A 13121-nucleotide genomic window follows, 5' to 3' on the forward strand; every position below is an offset into this window, starting at 1 on the left:
GGGGGTTTAGGGGTAGGAAACATGGCTGCTGGGAGTGTTAATTGGATTGCGTTTCGACAACAATCAGCAGATGTGTGTTTGACATAGACAAAGCAACATTGTTTGTTTTTGTCACTTGTTAAATTGAACCCAGTGCTTCATCTTGTAGCATTAAAATTATTTCTTGTTTTTAGGAGAGAACGTGTCTCCCCTGCTGGCAGTGTTTAAACTAATGAGAGGGAGCGAAATTAAATTAAATGTGCACTACATAGGGAAAAAGGCAAAGCACCTCAGTTCCTCCACAAACCACAACCGCATGCTGGGAGAAGTGACTTTTTTTCTGCTTCGCATCATCCAGTGAATGCATACCTTAATCCTACATACATTTCATCAATATATCACACGGTATTCTCAACTTTTGTAGCTAGATATCAAATATGCACAGATGGTTTGGGTTAAATTGTAAATATAAAATGTAACATCAACAATAGCAGGCAAGCTGGAATTCAATTGAATGTGATTTGTGTTCCTTTGGATGCACAATGAGAGAGTCACTGCAGGAGTCGTAAATATATTAGCAGTGCTCTGCAAGGCAGAGGCCAATTTTCCAACAAAACGAGTGTCATTCTGTTCAATGCACTCAACAGTTTCGCTGCCACTCGGCAAGGCGCGCTGACAATATTTTGCTACAATTTAATTACAAAAAAAATGCATAAAAATGTTTTCTGAGATAATGTCAAAGTGGTTAGGACTTAATCACTTGCAAAAAATTTGATTTTGTTTTTTTTTTACCTTGCCTTGTTTCCTGCTTGTACATTTAGTTGTCATGTTTGTGTTTAGTCCTTTGACGGTTCATTCTGTCATGGGGTCAGAATGAATCTGAAACCTTTCAGAAACAAAAAGATAGATTGGAAAAATTTGTTAGTGACAAAGAATACAAAGAATGAAGAATGCCATTTGTCCCACGTTTGTCCACCCCCCCACCCCCACCACACACACACACACACACCCATCCGACACATATTGAAATCCAGCCAGGAGCAAATGTTTGAGCTTAGACTTTGGTATGAACAACCTAACCCAGGGGGTGTAATACAGACTTTAAAGCTATGCTCCATAGCAGCTCTTGTAAAACGGAATGTACTTGGTATGTAAAATCCTATATTGAGGGAATTATACAGTTTAAAGATGAAAGCATTCTGTGTTCAAAAGTAAGGATGTGTATGTTTTGGTTTTTTTTCTCAGCAGACCTAGATTTCCTCCTTTCTGCGACATGTACAGTACAGCTGAAACCTCATGAATGTAGACAGGTCACTCCAGAGTTGGACATTTTCTGTCCCCACAATGCAATTTCAAATAACCTATGCACAAAATACAGAAACACGCACTTGTGTAAATTATGTAACAAAACGTAACTGCAGAATATGTCGTCCTAGAAATTGATTGAAGTACAAAATAACGCTTAAGTGCCCCCTAAAATGGCTGCTTTCTCATCCCTCCTCATTCATGGCCAACTTACAAATCAAATATAAGAGATAATATGTTTTAAATTAACTATTTTTTTTTTTAATATTGTCTTCCTTGTCATTGTTAAAACATTGTTTTGTCATATTTTAAATATTAGCAATTATGCTGGGAAATTACATTTCGCAACATACATGACACCTTGTTACTTAAACCTTTAAGCCATTTAGACTAGAGGAAGTGAAAACAGTGACCTGCGTCATTCAGCAGAAATGACATCAAGCTAATTACTCAAACCCTAGGGAGACCTAAGCAATGTCCCCTTGTGTAATTTTCATTTAAAAAAAATTCCAGCTGAAATGGAGTGTGTCATTAAAACTAATGCAGTTGTTACTCATGCTATCAGAAAAAGACAAAAATAATAATATATATAAGCAGTGACAAATACTGTAAATTGTTGTAAAAAGTGGCCAGTTGCTGGCTGAATTGGACAAATTGTGTTTTTCATGAAAATGACAAAACACTGAGATGGCTTGGACATGTGCAGAGGAGGGACACCGGATAGATCGGTAGAAGGATGGTGGAAATGAAGCTGCCAGCTAGAAGGCAAAGAAGACCAAAGAGGGGATTTATGGATGTGGTGAAAGAAGACAGGCAGACAGCTGGAATTTGAGCAGAAGAGGAGGATTCACCCTCAAATAGAGCGAAGCCAAAAGGGAAAGAACATAAACACCACAGTTATGTTTTTACTGTAATAAGAAATGAAAAAACAAATGGCATCATGACAAAAAGGAAACCTGGTCAAAGGAGATCAGCATGCTAAAGCTTGATCCTTCCATTGTAATTACTTCATCTTACCTTATAGTAAAAATAAATCAGAAATGTCAAAGCTGCATGAAATATTGCTGCATACTGCAGAATGGAGCAATTGGGTGTGAATTTGTAACCAAAAATTCTGAGCACAGCAGAGTGTGAGCAGTGTGGCCAAGGTTTCTGCCACTAACTTTATACAACTGAAAATTGCATATAGCATTTAGTACCAAACAATTCTCAATACAGGTATAACCAGTGACCATTTAAAAAAAAATTACCACGTTTGGACTGGCAATACAGTTATAGGTTGGTAGCTAGTTAAAGAATTACAAAAAAAAATAAATAAACAAACATCATGGTGTTAATGACTGGACCATTTGATACAGTAACATGAGTCACATCTGTGAAATATATATTTTTTTTATTATTGTATCAGTACAAAAGAATCACCTACATACAAAACACAAAGAGGCTCATATTCCAGTCCAGCACCAAAATACAAGTCACTAACAGTGCAGGTGGGAATCAACAAACATGGTGCAATTCATGACTATATACTTGTGAAGACCGACAAATTCAATATTGTGATAGAATCGTTTTTCCCCACAGTTAAAGATAAAATAATCTCAAACATCACATTCCAATGCTTGAATTCAAATTTAAATATTGAAATTGTTCGGACTAACATGGAAACAAAGTTGTGTAGACATGCCTAAGTGCTTGTTTGAACATTTTGGATTTTCATCTCTTCCTAAAAAGGTATTTTAAAAACTACATTGGTACAAAGAATAAAATACTGCTTAAGACCAGGGACACAATCTTAACATTTTCATCTTTTCTTAAAAGAATGTTTGCATTATGTCTCTTCCCTCCTACTACAAACGCAAATTAATGCAAATGAACACAAAGAAAGTAGCTTCATTTCAAGATCACACCAATCTGGCAGTTAAACTGTGGCGAAAAGTGGTACAAACCTGGTTTGATTTAGTGTCTATCCACAAAATGTGCCTAGCTGCTCAGTGCACTTGTTTTGTAGCTTCTTTCGACTTGTCGTTGGCCACAATGTTGGTGAGCCGCACACTCTCCTCTGCCTCGGCGTTCTTCCGGTCGCGTACTTCTCCCTCCTCGTGGAAACCAACCATAACTTGGTAGATGATCACGCCGATGATAGTGCCGAGGAAGGGGGCAAACACGGGTACGAGGAACCAACCATTTCTGACACTGAAAAAGACAATTTCAATGGACTGTGAGCATTTTGGAAGTGTTGTCAAGAAGCGCTCCAAAAGAAATGAGAATGATAATTCAAAGGAAAATGTGCACGCTTACGTGAAGACTTCTGTTCCCCACCCCGCCATTGCAGTAAAAATACGAGGTCCGAGGTCTCTGGCAGGATTGACCGCGTAGCCAGAGTTGAATCCCATAGACAAGCCAATGACCAGAACCACAAAGCCCACAGTGAAGGCCTCCAATCCTTGTGGGATGGGGTTATTGTAGGGATCAACAATGGCCAGGATACAAACGATCAGTGCTGCTGTGCCAATAATCTACAATTGAAAGGGAGAGATGGAAATTGTGAGTTCAAGGCATTCTGATGCATTTTATGACGGTCGTTGCTCAAAATCTTGCCTGATCAAAGAACCCATTGACGAGGGTGAGATGTTTTCCAGGATAGGTGGCAAATATTCCAGCTGTGGCATTTGGGCCAGTGACATTGAAAGCACCAGGACGGTCCCACAAGGCATCTGAATGGGTAAAGAAAATAAAACTACTGATTACCTCTGCCCAAGTGCTTTCCTTGTCATTCGTTTAGTTTGAGTGTTTTCCTTCCATAGCTCGACAAACAAAAACCCATGCTTATGGAAGCCGTGTATAAGGGTTTCTATAAAGATGTACAGTTTGGTGCTGATCCAAGTTAGGATTGCTTGGACGTGGCTGTGGTTTGGTATGTTTGTGTTGTTTAGTTTGTTTGTTTGGAGTGTTAGAATATGAAAAAAAAAATAATCAGGCTGGGGCATGGCCCAAGAAAAAAAAGTGACTCCATGGTTTAGTTAACAGTTCAGTCGGAGGATATCGTTTGCCATAGAATTATCTTTACTTTAGGATTTTGCTTTTTATTATGAGTAGTGTGGATAGTTTTAGGTATGTGTTGTAGCTTGCAGGGTAGTGAAAAAGAAGGAAGTATCCAGCATGTAGTATCCGATCCAAAGTTTGGTAGCACAGATGAGGTGGGTTTTGTCATTTGTTTTCCCTCGATGTGTTGAGAGACTTGGATAGTGTGAACTACATACCGCTTATTTAAAATATTTGTATGGGTTCAATATAGATTTTACGGGGAATATTTTAAAAGGCAAAGGCAGGATCCTTACCTACAAAACCACAACAAAGTATAAATTAAGGATAAGGAACACAACAAACAAACTATTCCATGAAATAAAAAGCCCTTTACCAATAAACACGTGCCATCTTGAAAATAAAACTTGACCTTTTGTAAACTGATAATACTGAATAACAAATCGGGATTCATCCTTACCATAGTACATGCCGAAAATGATGGCTGCACCGAAGAAACCGCCGATTGTCTGAAAGAGGAAGTACATGGGAAACTTTCTCCAGCGTTCCCTGCCGAGCAGGCACAGCGCAAACGTCACTGCGGGGTTCAGATGTCCTCCTGTGACGAGTGCATATACATAGTCAGTGAACAGCGGAGCTTAAGCTAACGCAAAACGTGAAAGACAAGTGCAAACCTGATATTTGGCCACAGACCAGGATTCCCAAAGTGGCGGCAAAGCCGAAGGCAAAGTTGACCGTCAGAAACAAACCGTGAGAACCGCTGCTCAACACCAACTGAGCCACGGCACCGCAGCCAAACATCTGCAAAACAAGTCGACGTTATGAACTACATCGTGTAACCTTTAAAGTCGAATAGTTTTACAGAATTCAATCAAAGACAAATTAAGGGGTTGTAAAATATGCAATTAAGGGTTACAAAGTTATGCATCATATCAAGCAACACTTAAATTTGCTGTGGATCAAATTGAAAAAAAAAAAAACATTGCGACTTAGCAAAGTGGTTCATGCATCATGGCTGCTTAGTATGTTGAGTTCCATCCATCCATCCATCCATCCATCCATCCATCCATCCATCCATTCATCTTTTGTACTGTTTATCCTCATCACTAGGGTCACGGGCGTGCTAACCCATCTGATTTTGGCCGAGAGGCGGGGTACACCCGGAACTGGTCGCCAGCCAATTTCACGGCACATATAGACAAACAACCATTCGCACTCACATTCACACCTACGGGCAATTTAGAGTCTTCCATCAACCTACCAACGCATGTTTTTGGGATGTGGGAGGAAACCAGAGTACCCGGAGAAAACCCACGAAGGTACGGGGAGAACACGCAAACTCCACACAGGCGAGGCCAGGATTTGAACCCCGGTCCTCAGAACTGTGAGCCAGATGTGCATACCAGTCTCCCACCATGCCGCCTATGTCAAGTTGAACAATATATATTAAAAAAAAACAAAAAAAAACTATGGCATCTACACACAAAAAAGTGTGCGCATCTCACATTCCCATACTTCTACATGTCCGGTAGATTCAAAATGCTGCTGTTAGCCTTTTAACTGGAACACGCATGAGGGAGCACATAACATATTCTGTTCTCCCTCTACTGGCTGCCTGTGCACTGCAATCTGTTTTCAAGTCTCTAAATGGCCTCGCATCATCCCTACACTCCTGCTCGGTGCCTCAGGTCAGCTGACCAGCTGCTCCAGCATTGAAAACCCAAGTGGAAGCTCAAAGGGGATAGAGCGTTTTCGGTTGCTGGTCCCGAAGTGAATGGATGGAATGGAATGACCTCCTGGTGCAGATTAGACAAGCCCCTTCACTTTTGATTTTTAAAACCTGCTTTTTAACCCATTTTTATTCCTTGGCTTTCAACAAACTTGAGACTCTCATGAGACTCTGCACTTGTTTTAGTGTCTTATTTGTTTTTGTTTTGATCTTTGTTGCCGTTTTTATTTTATGTACAGCTCTTATAGTTCGTGTGAACCCAAATCCTGCAGCACTTTATTTCCGCCGCTGTTGTTTTTAAAAGGGCTCTATGAATAAAATTGATTAATAAAAATGAGTTGAGTACATGTTCTTATACTTAGTATATACTTATACTAAATGCAAGCACATTTCCCAAAATGACTATTGCAAAAGCATATCAGTAGGGTAAAACTAACCTGGCTCATAATGGCGCTATGAATGCTTTGCCACCGCAATTAAAATAAGGGCTTAAATTTGTCCTGTGGTACAACTCCGTTTATTTCCATTTTTCTCATCTCCAATATCTGAGGCTAATCAGCACCATGGAATGGATTTTGCGTCTGTCTCTCTTCAGCGGTTCCACTCTATGTTATGATAATTTAGGGGGTGTTGCACTTGTGTAATTTGTTAGCCATTCAAGGTTAAGCCAAGGTATGATTATTATCAGTAAATCCAGAGGAACAAAAGCCCATTCAAAAGAGCCAGCTCAGCATTATAGAAGCTCCATTGTATCCATGATATCATGTCACGAACACCACCCCAAAAAAATTTCATGAATGTAAATTTGGTAGTGTGTCTTGAGCAGATTCAAAACAAGTAATTCACTGCGGATGAGGAAACAAACGCCTATAACTTAAAGATTGCATAATGAGAGTATGTCTCTTTACTGGTATAGTTAAAAGAAATGTGTGACAAGAAATTTTGCTAGAAGACTACAGGAAACATTAAGCACCCAGACTTGTACCACCTGGAGTTTATCATCTTAACAACCTTCTCCACTCTTTAAAAAAACAGAAATGGTGCCTCATTTCTGCTGCTTTTTTTCCCCAGTGCGCACAAAAGCAAGATTCAGGCTGCACTGGTGAGTTTTGAAAGTTTTTTAGTAAGTTTGAATATTGCACACAGGGTGGAATGTTTTCCACCCTGTGTGCAATATTCAAACTTGTTGTTTTCAAAATGTGGTTAGCTCAGAGCACCCCACCAACCGAAGTCGGCTGATTCAGCAACTTGTGCAGTGGTGCGGCTACAGACAAGCTTCAGCACTGGGGACGGACACACACACAAAAAAACGGTGTACCAAAACAAACATCTGGGAGTTTTTTTTTTTATATATATATATATATATATATATAAAGAGTACTTCAGCAAGTTAAAATTAAAACCCAAAACTGTTCATGTCAGATGCCGATGAAGGTCAAAACAAGAGAAAACAAACAGTGGAATTTTGTGTGCGTGTCAGTTTTGAAGTTCCTTAAATCCCCTAGCACAATTGATCAAGTCCATTTCCACCATTGAACAACATCGGTTGAAACACATCCAACATCTCCATATCAACTTGGTTGCCCTGAAGTTAAGCTTTTTTTTGGGGGGGGCAAACGGTCTTTAAGAAGGAAAAAAAAAAAAGTTCTGCAAATAAAGTACACTCACACCTACAGTGCCCACACCCTTACTTGTCCCCGATCCAATTGTTTACTTTGTCACCAGCAGATACTAAAGTTCCATCACAAGAGAGGATGTTAAGTGACAAAGTATATCATGCATAAGATGTTTCTACCTCCACTCCTCGTACTTCCATTGACGTGTATCACCGTTCAATGTGCGTACCACACCTTTTGTGTCATTACACTAATTATTTTTATTTTATTTTTTTTAATTAAAATCTAATCTCGAGTTTTAGTGTGTTTTAAATTATTAGGTAGGCCCAATTTTGGCACAAATAAAAGCTATTGTATTCCATCTTATATTGGTGATAGAATTCAAGACCTGTAAAGGACAGAGGGAAACAACAGAGTGAATAATTGAGAGCCTGTTTCATCTGCCCGTAAGCAAGGCACCTTACGTCCCAATTCAAGGTGAGAGAAATTGTCCAGCCCCCTCATTCTGAAATGTCCCCCCTCTAGTACGTGTCCATTCATTTTATTTTTTTCGCAACCCACTACTGATTACATTTGTACAATGCCTTGAAAGGTACATGGGGTGTGGTGGGGGGACTTTAGCCTGTAAAAGCTAGCCTGAATACTTTGAGCTGTTTGTGGTTTCCTAGTGATTAAAAAAATGTATAAATATAATTTTCCATAGTTGACAAGACAATTGGTGAAACACAGTCATGTGCCATCCCTTGGGATCCTGGTTTATTATATATAAAAGGCAGGCAAACCTAACATTTACACTGTTACAATAAAGAATGCTCGTTTTGTTGTGTGCGCTTGGCCTATACATAACTTGCAGTTGACTTTACAGATTTACATCGCAAATATTGCCACAGAAAATAAAGGAATTGATTATACTGATGTACAATAGAAAATGTACAAAGATGACTCTTGAGAGGAGGTGGAGCATACGGTTTAAACATTAACTTGATGTTCACCTTTCCATTAAAAGCCTGGCAGTGTTGATTACAATGATAAAATACATCCAAGTTGTTTTTCCTTCTTGTTTTGATTAATAATTATTTTAATGCTGCTCTTTTAGTATTAGTATCTATTAATTCTTTTTTCCTATATTATTAATACTAGTCTAGATGTATTGCTGCTGTGTCAACTTAATTTCCCTCGCGGAATAAAGTGCATTTATCCATACATAAGTCTATAAGCACTTATCACTTACCACAAGGATGAGGGTGCCCAGACATTCTGCCAAGGCCTGGCGAAGCAGTAGGTTGCGGATCTGGAAGGTCTTGGACAGTTTCTCCAAATAGAACTTTTGTCTGCCCATGTTGTCTTGTTAGCAGGCAGCAGAGAAGCAAGGAGCAGGTTTCACCAAAACAGATGTGAAGCTGTGGAGCTGGAAGGACCAGACTGGTCTTATAAAGAGCAGAGTCTTGGACTGGGCCACTGCCAGTCCTGAGGGCAGCCCCACCTCCTGCCACACACGCCTACATGCGGCACGTCACTATGATTCACAGACTGGTTTAGTGAACATGCTTTCACTCGCATGCATTTCCTATAACTGACGTTCATGTTACATGTACAATATTTCCTATGTATAGCTTTGTTATAAAGCAGTACGATTTAAGTAAATATTTGTTATACACCAACATACACTAATACACCGAAATCGATATTGGAGAAAAACAAAACACTACATTTTTTTTTTTAAACGTTTTAAAATAGAGCACAATCTGATTTCACAATTTCTAATTTTCCCCTATTTTTTTTCCCCCTCACCAGATTTATTCCTGAATATATTAATGGGGTTTTGTATACATCTTCATTTACTTACATTTTATAATCTGTGCCTACAAAATAAGATGTGCTTTCAAAAAAATAAAAATACATTGTTTAACTGACAGTATCCCATGTCAACAAAGCAACCAAGTGAGCATTATCACCATAGTAAGGGCATAATTCACTTGTCAGTATGAGGTTGAACAGGTGTTCCCAATGTTGTGGCCACTGAGTGTTTAATCCCCTTTGAGACATTCTTGATCAATCAGTATTTTCAATGTTGTTGTTCCTCAGCCCCCCGCCCCCCAATTTTTTCATTTATTTATTTTGTAATTTTTTTTTTTTAAATTGGAAATGTGTCTTTTACAGGGAAAGGAATAATATTTGCCAAGCAGACTCATGTACCTCATTGGAAGGCAGTAAATAAAAATGTAAATGCAATTAAAGACAACTTCAATATTGGTATGTACAATATTACATTTTAAACACTGAAAAAAAGTTTAGTAATGCACATATAATTCCAAGCCCCTAAATTTTAAACCTGTCAACATCCATTCTGCATGCTTCCTTCTCACCTGGCTTCGTCCAACCTGTTTTCTTTCCGGTCTCTGAAATTTCATCAGTTCACATTATCTTCCATGTTCTTTCTCTGGTTTCAATCGAGCTGTGAAAACATGTCAGGGTTTAAGCGCTCAATGTAGTTAATGTCTTGATCACCTGAGATCTTTTACTCTCTTCCCTTGTGTTGGATTGGCTGTGCCAATTTTATTGTCCCACACATAAAAGTAGATTAGGAGAACTGCAGCTTTTGTGCACAGAAAGTACACTGAAATATCACCACTGTCTGATGAAAAGCATTTCCAAGTTTTGGGATTACCCCCCACCCCCATTGGGAATTTTTTTTTTTTTTTTAAATAACATCCCACCCCCCCCCCCCCCCCCACCCCAAAAAATAAAATAAAATTTCAGTTGACTAAAAAGCTCATGTAATCAAAATTGAGAGTATATCTGAGGGTTTTAAACAAAATTGTTAAAGGGAATTATGAATGGAGTGACGTGCATCACCATTAAAAAGCCCAGAGGGCATATGAATCATCTAAATCAAAGCAGAAATGTGTCAGGCTGATTCAGTTGCAATAAGGCAAAGCAAGTTCAGAAGATTGTACTAAGTTCTTTCCCTGTCTGAAATATAACAACGGGTGGAATAACGAGAGCATGTGGATCTGAGGAAGTTCTGTGCAGGTGTGAAACCTGGCCTTACTTACAGACAAGTAAAAGCCTGTGACATAGCGAGCGTTTTTTTTTTTTTTTCCGTCTGTAAGGTAAACACAGATTGATTCTGAGGCAAAGGGGGTTCTGCCTCAGAGTGCGAATCGCACTGTTCCACCATGATTCACGTAAACGAGTCAATCTGAAAACTTCTGTGCAAGGCCGTGGAAACTTCGTGCTCGGTCATGTGACTGCCTGGCTCCGTTTTGATTGGTGAAATGGACCCAAATGTTGCTGGTGGTTATATTGGATTGGTTTAACAGTGGCAGAAGTCTCTCTGACAAACCAAAACACATATCGATCACGCAAAGATACAAATAAAAGTTGCGAGCAGAATGTAGCTAGCTTACTGAAACGGAGTGAAAGTCAAATTGCTGACACTACCTAATAACTTGTCAAGGATAAGCAGTGAATTATTCCATTGATTTACAGCAACAGAATTATACACTCTTTTTTGGGATGCACAGTGTGACATCATAAGAATCAGTAGGATAGCGCTCATGAAGATGTATGGCTGCAGTTACACACAAATGTTGCGGGGCAATAGAAGTACAGCAGGTGAAAAAGTGAATGGAAGTTAATGAATTTGTTAAGACTTACAAAAACGTTGACAGGAAACAACAGGAGGAAACATTCAAACGTGCACCAAGAAGCAGAAAACAGGTCAACTACTTGCAGTCAGCATAATTGCCAAGACATGCACAGGTGAGTCGGACACAAGGAAGAATCAGATTGGCTGACACAGAAGGAGCTGGGATGAGACCAGGTGTTAATAATGACACTGAGTCAATAGAAGGAGGAATATTTTATGATAGCGAAAAGTTGAGTTTTTCAGCAAATAACTTAAGATAGGTGGCCCCTCTCCCAAAAAGCAAATATATGGGGGAACAGTGTTGGCCTTAATTCATTGTTGTCTTTGTGCTCTTATTCAGCTAATATGTACTAATAAATACATTAACATTGGGTCTTTAAGTGCTGCTTGTATATACATCGCCTACTTTCAAGGTCAAACATATTCCATCCCGGAAAACCAGAGGAAACGATCTGATGGTTTGTTGTTTGCTCTTTTCCAGGAATAATTTGGCTAAACAAAGTACTACAGGGAATTTGAGAGTGAAAACAATGCTTGTGACCACAACTATTTTGAAAAGCACAATGTAGAACAATATGTCGGCCTAGGTGTTGCTTGTTGCGCTGTGAAAAGGGTTTCAAACGATTGATGAGCATGTGTCAACCAGATGTTTTTCTCTAGTGGGGGGAGGAGGGGGTACCAGATGTTTTCAATTGTCATAAAAATTCAGGTTGGCACAACCCTTCAGGAAAGGTAGACAGTTTGAGGAACAAAATGGCAACCTTTTTTGTTATTAGAATGCGTGATAAGTCTTCTTAACATAAAGTACAGCTTTACGTAAGAATTAATGAAATGTGGTTGTGTAATAGATGACAAAATATGACAACATAAACTGTGTAAAAGGGATCTCAACTTTAGTGACTAATGGCATCAGCAGGCAGCAAGGCCCACAATTAGTGGCTGCTTCTCATTCCCTTGACACATCTGCTTCCCGGTATAAAACATTGTTTCAACACTCACTCCAGCAAATTGGGAGGGGGAGGGGGAGGAGGGGTGTCAGGGTTTGTACTAATAAACACGTTAACATTGGATGTTTTAAGTGCTGATTGCATATACATTGCCCACTTTCAAGGTCAAACGCGTTTCATCCAACTTTGCATTAATATTCACACATTCTGCATTGTTGCCCAAGACAAATATATATTAAAAAAAAAAAAGAAGCAAAAAACGAGATCATGCATTGTGCAATTCAGCTATCGTCACACAACTTTATAGCATTGTTGATGTCTTTACTTGCGAACACACAAAGCATGCGTCTAGTACATTTCCACTTTCCCTATAATTAAGCAGGGCTGATGCAGTCAAAACAGACATTGCCCATCAACAGCTGTTACATGCTTTCACACCCCGTGACACCTTAGTGTCAGCATGATGAGAAACCCTCCTCTATATGCTGTTGACGATGTTGAACAATTAATGATTGGCCTAAGCAAGCAATTTGTCTGCTACTAGTCAGAAATATGCCAAGCATTTGTGATGCAATGCAGTATTTCATTCACATCTCACTATTGTACTGCAGGGATAACGCCGTTTTTTGAACACTTCAGCTGAACCATAAAGGCGAAACACAATCTGTTACATGTGAATGAAGTGAATCAATTAGTTCTATAACACCTGACGTTTTATCATTTTAACATGTTTTAAAAGGAAAATTAAACTATGCTCACCCTTCTTCGAAGACCTGACAGCCACAGAATAAACGGAACAGGAAGGTGCTTTCAGAGCAGCAATAAAACCATAGATCCGGGTCATGATCTTT

At 39.2% G+C, this 13121-nt stretch overlaps 1 protein-coding gene across 1 annotated transcript; it reads right to left on the reverse strand.

Moving 5' to 3' along the window:
- Positions 1-2658: 2658 nt before the first annotated feature.
- Positions 2659-9114, reverse strand: aqp3a (aquaporin 3a). The gene is made up of 6 exons (XM_061672254.1): positions 8903-9114; positions 5001-5127; positions 4787-4924; positions 3883-3998; positions 3583-3800; positions 2659-3477 (listed from the first exon to the last, which is right to left on the reverse strand). The coding sequence occupies exons 1-6, from the start codon at positions 9008-9010 to the stop codon at positions 3273-3275; spliced, it is 912 nt and encodes a 303-aa protein (XP_061528238.1). The 5' UTR covers positions 9011-9114; the 3' UTR covers positions 2659-3272.
- Positions 9115-13121: the final 4007 nt, after the last annotated feature.

Source organism: Phycodurus eques, chromosome 3 (assembly GCF_024500275.1).
Source record: "Phycodurus eques isolate BA_2022a chromosome 3, UOR_Pequ_1.1, whole genome shotgun sequence".
In the NCBI taxonomy this organism is placed as follows: Eukaryota; Metazoa; Chordata; class Actinopteri; order Syngnathiformes; family Syngnathidae; genus Phycodurus; species Phycodurus eques.